The 6,751-nt window shown below is 39.5% G+C and overlaps 1 protein-coding gene across 1 annotated transcript; it reads right to left on the bottom strand.

The window, feature by feature from the left end:
• Nucleotides 1–1,530: 1,530 nt before the first annotated feature.
• LOC133806544 (L10-interacting MYB domain-containing protein-like) lies at nt 1,531–2,382 on the bottom strand. Its single transcript, XM_062244632.1, has 2 exons — nt 2,206–2,382; nt 1,531–2,115 (listed from the first exon to the last, which is right to left on the bottom strand). The coding sequence occupies exons 1-2, from the start codon at nt 2,380–2,382 to the stop codon at nt 1,531–1,533; spliced, it is 762 nt and encodes a 253-aa protein (XP_062100616.1).
• Nucleotides 2,383–6,751: the final 4,369 nt, after the last annotated feature.

The following is a 6,751-nucleotide window of genomic DNA, read 5'->3' on the forward strand; positions in this document are numbered from 1 at the left end:
AATTTGAAGCTCTAGCTGTCTCATCTTCATCTTCAATATTAGTTTGATCTTCTACACAATAATATGGATTATCTCTAATTTTCTCAAAATGTCGATCACGTTTTGCATGCCTTCGAATGTAATTATGCAAGGTCATTGATGCAATCACTATTTTCACTTGCTTCTGATATGGATAACTAGGCATATCTCTTAATATTTTCCATCTTTTCTTCCATACTCCAAAAGTTCTTTCAATAACACTTCGAAGAGAAGAATGTGCCTGGTTGAATACCTCTTTATAACCAGTAGGTTTGCTACCTCGTTGAAATTGTGGTAGATGGTATCTTTGGCCTTTATATGGTCCTAAAAAACCTGTAATTTGTGGGTATCCCGCATCCACTAAATAATATTTTCCTGTCAAATAAAATATAAAAATATAATTACAAAATTATAAAGACTTTAATATTTTATAAATGTGTTTAGATGACAACCTTGGGGAGGTTTTGGAAAATTTGAAGTTGAATCACGTAAAGCTGTATAGAAAATTCTTGTATCATGAGCAGAACCTTCCCACCCAGCATATGCATATATAAATTGCATATCAAAATTACATATTGCCATGACATTCTGAGTTGGTATCCCTTTTCTACCAACAAATGGTACTTGATCTTCAGGTGGAATTACAGCATTCACATGTACACCGTCTATTGCGCCAATACAGTTCTAGAAAAAAAATACAAGATTATAAAAATATACTCTAGTTAGAAAAAAAATTATTAAAAAATTGTATAATTTTAAAGTATGACTTACCTTAAAATGAGGCATATATTTAGAATCTTTCAATATCTCTTCAGGAACATCTTTAAATTCTGGGTCTGGTGGTTTTAATACATCTACACTCATATGACATAAAACATCTAAAACCTTGTTGAAATATCGACTAACTGTCTCGCCTGAGTGTTGGAATCGCTCTTGTGTTAATCGGTTTCCAGCACCGTGACCTAATGTAAATAAAAACATGCCTAATATCTCAAGAGCACACATTCTCTTTGAACCCTTAAATCCATAATTAGCTTCCAATTCATCGCATAATTTAATGAAAACATCTTTCTCCAGCCTAAACATGCTATAACATCTACTTTCATTTCCTTTTAATATTTCCATCAACCACATATGACCAGGTTGAGAAGAATTCATACAAGGCGTCTTTTCAATATATGTTGTATAATAATGTTGAACAAAGTATGTAGCTATAGACGCCGATTGTAACTCAATCTCCTCATCCGTGTCTGCCATTATTTCTAATTTAAAATAAACATGTGTATATTAAAGAGTATATAAAATACATGCCAAATAGCCATAAAGTCTTCATAACAAATGCAAGTGAAAAACATAATAAAGCATATTTATATTAAATAGTGACAACACCAAGTCTTGAGAGCAATTTAAAAAAAAAGTCTGTAAAGAAATAACATAATAAACATATACTAACGTCATAACACAAAGTTTAGAAAATAAATACTACTACTACTATAAGTCATAGTATTATAATTATCCCAGAGTATGCTCATTCTTGAGCCAAGTAAGCATCAACTCAGATTCTTCCAATGAAGCAAACATCTCTCTCTTCTCTTTCATGATAAACAAGCGAGTTGCAAATAAATACAAGCTGCTCCCTTTCTTAATTCCAGGCAAAGAATTTAAAATTTTCATAACTTCGGTAATACTATTCTCCTTTCTAGCTGTTTCAATATTTCTACTCCTTGTCTCCACAGCATCAGCAAGGCGACCAATTTGTTCAAATATCATTAAAGGCCCTGTCTTCTTCATTTTTCCTTTTCCATGTTTCATTGCTTTATTTTGTTTCTCAAGTGGCTCGGCTAATCTCTTGTTATTTTTCTCTCTAAGAAATCTATCAGTATTAGGCATCTCTAGATCATCGTCACTACTCTCAAGTTGTTCATGTAAGGTTTCAATATTGTTAAAAGGTTTTTCAGACTCAGATGGAATTATTCCAGATGAAGGTGTCCAAGCATACTCTCCTGTAGCAACAGTGTTCATGAAAATCCTATCTAATTTTTCCTCTACCTCTGATTCAATTCCCTGAATGCGAAACTTTGCAGCATCAGGATGACTCTACAAAAAAAATTTGTTAATTAAATGTAACATTTATGAAAAAAAAAGTCTTTTAGTTTCATATAAATATTTAACAAGATTATAATGTACCTGTAATTTACTATTCCACCAATCTTCAGTTGCATCAATTGTATTCTTTTTTATATTCCATCCTAAGCCAGTTTCTTTTCCCTTGAGTTGCTTCCAAAGCTTCCATTCATTTTTTAATCCATCCCACTTATTTTTCAATTGTGGTCTAGTGTAATCTCTTCCAGTTGCTTTCTTCATATTTGTAACGACCCAAATTCGCTAATAAGGCTTAAGGGCCTTGATTAGCGTGCCAGGAGGGCATGATGGGATTTATGTGTGATTTTAATTATTTAAATGCATGGTTATGATTTAAAGCATGTTATATGACTATTTGTTTATCTGAGATGCATGACTATGTAAGTTAGTGTGCATGTAGGCCCGGATCGTGTTAGAAGGGCATAATTGTAATTTTGGCCATGATTGGGCGTAACTGTATTGATATGGGTTGATTGTTGAGGCCACAGTGGTATGTGGATGTATCTGTGCCTTGTGACTCGAGGCGATCCCAATGAGCAGGCTAGCGGAAAGTGTTGACAGGAATTTATACCCAGCTTGGGGCGAGCCTGGGGGTATGAGCAGGAATTCAGAGAATAGGTTGAGATTTATTTTGATGATGGGGAATATTTATTTGGTGGTTAATCGAGTGTTGGAAAGCAACGGGAAAATATTAGGGACACTTGAGGATTAGCGGGAATTTGGTAAAATGACTAAAACTGCCCTATTTGGACAAAAGGACTTAGAGTTAATAGGAAGGGCATTTTGGTCATTTGGCTTTTAAAGATAGGTTTTATGAGGCTTTACACTTAGTGGGATTTATAGAGAGTGTTGGCTGTGGAGAGAAAGAAAGAAAAGAAAGAAAAGGAAAGAAAGAGAAGAGGGAAAAACAGGTGGGTTTTCCAAAGGGTCGGTTTGTGCATTTTTGCACCATTCCACTCCGTTTTTCTTGGGGCAAAGCTTAGTGGAGAGCAAGGATAGGCTGAGCATCAAGGATCTTGGGTTAGACTTGAAGATTTGGCAAGAACACATCAATGTTTGAGGTAAGTTTTAGAGATTTTCGGTTTTAAGGGTTTTGATGGTTTAAGCTGAGTTGATGGGAATTTTAGGGATTTCTGGGCAAGCTTTGAGGGAGAGAAAGCTAAGGAGGCTTAGGGTTGATTCAAGGTCGAAATTTGCAGCAATGGTATGATTTCTAAGACTTTATCTTTGTGGTTTGCATGAATTTCTGGTTTAGGGTTGTTCATGGTAGATTTTGAGATTTGGGATAAATGATCTTGGGATTTGAGGATTTGGGATGCTTGGGATGAATGGAGAGTGTTCATAAGCTTGATTTTGAGTTTGATAAAGATTTGGGGAAGTTTGGTTTGAGATTGGGTGAAAGAAATCGCAGAAATGCGATTTTGGGATTTCTGGGCTGCAACTAGCGCTACAGCGCTAGTCAGTGGGCGCTGTAGCGCTAGTCCCTGTTTCTGGAGGGGTGTTCTGCTTGTAGCGCTACAGCGCCCTCTTTAGAGCGCTGTAGCGCTGCACTGTTCACAGAGGGGAATTTTTGAGTTTTGATGATGGATTTTGACCTAGGGTTCGGGGCTTGTTTCCGCCACTTTGTTTTGGGGATTTGGGACTTCCCGGGGGCTCGGGATTGGTCCCGAGGCTAGGTATTCGGACTTGGGGTTCGGTGTTGACTTTGACCTATGTTTGTGCCTAGGTGTGCGCTAAGGCTCGGGTGGGATCGTGCTCAAGGAGTCAGGTGATCTAAGCTATTGATTGGAAAGGTAAGAAAACTATAACACCCGAGGTTAGGGCATGGCCCCAGATTGTATTATGTGCAAATGTTTAAACCTTAAATGAATCATGATGTGTGTGAAGGATTATTTCGAATGTACTATATGTGTGATTATGATGAAATGAGCGGCAAGGGCCGAGTACGGCGTAAGCCGGGGCGGCCGTGGGCCGAGTACGGCGTAAGCCGGGGCGGCCGTGGGCCGAAAGTAACACCTAGCACATGGGATGCTATAATCAGGGCGGGGCCCGGTGGATTCATGTGTTATGCTATAATCAGGGCGGGGCCCGGTGGATACATGTGTTTGCTTAGTCTAAATGGTTGACTTATTTATTTGTTGATTATCTGTTATGATAAAACTGTATACGTTGCATATGTTATGTTCTGCATGAGTTTTCTTGCTGGGCTTCGGCTCACGGGTGCTCTGTGTTGCAGGTAAGGGCAATGACTGAGTCAACCAACCATGAGTACGGAGAGCGTGAAGCGACGTGTACATGTTTGGTCTGCCCGACTGCTTTGGTTGGGGGTTTATTCGAAAATGGCTGTAATAATCTATGATTTTATGATTTCTCAACTGTAACCTTATTTCAAGATGTAATTAGTTTTCAAACCTTATTTTGGGATCCCAAATGTTTAATAATAGAAGTTTTAATGAAATGACGCATTTTCAAAGATTACAGCCTTAACTTTTAATTAGTCACACTTTTGTTTCAAAACCTCGGTTAGCGAGTCCATTGCACACTGTTTTGTCTTAAAAACTCACTTAGTAACGGCTCTAAGGAAGTAGGGCGTTACAACTTGGTATCAGAGCGAGCCAAGGTTTATTGGTTCTGGAGATCGACCGAACATGTACGCTCGCTGTCAGTGACAAGCTCGACTCAGGGTTGGTTGGTATGATTAATTGACATGTCTGAATATATGTTGAATGCCCTGTTTGCCTGCTTATTTATATGGAGCATGAGGAATGAGATGACATATGCATGAGATACTGATAGGGCCTGGCCCTTGATTGTTGCATGTTGAGATCAATGTGTGCTAAATAACATTATTATGCATGTGGATGAAAATTGGCATAATGGTTCGCATATTGAGCGTATGTGGTTAGTTTTCTGAATTAAATTCATATGTTATATCTGTTTATTAGCTTGTATGAAGCATGATGAGCATGGATATACTTAGTGATGTTAAATCTGGTAGCTAAATGTATATCATTGTGAATTTGAACTAGTATATGCTTGTGTGTGCATTATACCTGTGGATATTTGGACCTAGTGGTGGTTTGGTTCAGAGTAGGAACCACAGAGTTCAGGAGTTGGTCGGTTTTGACAGATGAACTCGAGTTGTCGGTTCCTAGAAGGGTTTGGGGACCTGATATTGTGTTGAAAAAGGGGTTTCTAGATGTAAGTTGGAGTTGAGATCTCCAGTTATCCCTGAGAGCAGCAGCAAAGGGTCACTAGTGTGTGAGTTAGCTGTGGAGTTTGTTAGTTGAGATGGGATAGAAGAACAGCGGATTCTCTGGGGAGATGGTTGAATTAGATGTTTTAACAGTAAGGTTACCGGTGATGGTTTACTGTGAGGTATGGACAGATAAGGGTACTATATGAAAGGCGTATAGGATGTTATCCTCTAGAGTTGAGGAAGGTACGAGCTGACAAGGAATTTATCAATAGATGAGCTGAGTTAATTCCACCCTTGGTTAAGAGGACGGGAGATCCTGATTAAAGGGTTATGTTAAATGTTGAGGTAGAGGGATGCCTGGAATTGGTACTCGGGCTGAGGTACTGGCTTATTGGGTTGGAAAGAACCTAGATGATGAACGGTTAGAAGAGATTTTAATGACATGATTTGAACTGTGGAGACTGGTGGACTTATAAGTTTGGTTTGGACTGTTGGGGGTAACAACAGTGTAGATCGATGGGTGTGGTGATTTGGGTAATTCATTTCGGAAAGTTATACTGATGGATGTATCCTGAATTGATGGCGACCCATTTAAGGATTTGAGATCGGGAATAGTCTAAGGTATTTGGGCTGCGCTGAGGTATGAGGCTATCGTCTGTATGTGGATGGCGGAGAGGGCCATGATGTCGAGGAACTGATGGTTGATGATTAGAACATGAGTGCTAGAGCCGCAAGGGCAGTGCTTCCTTTGATGGAATTAGTAAAGATAGATTCGGGACAATCAAGTTAAAAGAACCCCGGAAAGGGTTGTGGCTTCTGGAATTGCCAAGAAAGGGGAGAGGTCTGGGTGAAAGGATGGTACTGTTATTTGATAGAACGCAGCAAGGTTGGATTCACGATTGTTGAGGTAGAAGGACCCCAGACAGTGCTTGGGCACCTAATTTGAGATTTGAAAGAAGCTTGATTGCAAAGGTGGTTGTCGAGCTGGTGACAGGAGCCAGGGAGGTTAGTTAGTATGCGCTTGGGGGAGAGGATGCCACCTGAGAGGAGGTCAGGTGAGGACATGACTTCTACGTAGAATGACTCGAGATGTTGGAATGGATTTCCATGGTGAGGGAACGGAGAACCAGAGTGCAGCGATACATTCAAAGTTCGAGGCTGAGTCCTCAAGGGTGAGTATTTAACTGACGAGCTTATGCTTTGGTCATGTAGCGAACTGGAAGGATTCGGTGTTGCGAATGCTCCGTGAGGGTGATGGACCTAGAGAGGTTGCCTCATTGGTGCCATTTGAGAGGCTGAGGACAGTGATACTTATTGAGAAGGAATTAGAAACTCTGGCGGATGGATTGTTGAGGATATCATCTGGAGTACGTAAAGGAGACATAACGGATC

Source organism: Humulus lupulus, chromosome X (assembly GCF_963169125.1).
Source record: "Humulus lupulus chromosome X, drHumLupu1.1, whole genome shotgun sequence".
In the NCBI taxonomy this organism is placed as follows: domain Eukaryota; kingdom Viridiplantae; phylum Streptophyta; class Magnoliopsida; order Rosales; family Cannabaceae; genus Humulus; species Humulus lupulus.

Excerpts from the sequence above, each read along its gene's own strand:
- LOC133806544 (XM_062244632.1), bottom strand. The coding sequence starts at position 2,382 with ATGAAGAAAGCAACTGGAAGAGATTACACTAGACCACAATTGAAAAAT. Across the intron at positions 2,116-2,205 it reads GGTGGAATAGTAAATTACAG|AGTCATCCTGATGCTGCAAA; the intron begins GTACATTATAAT and ends TTTTTTTTGTAG.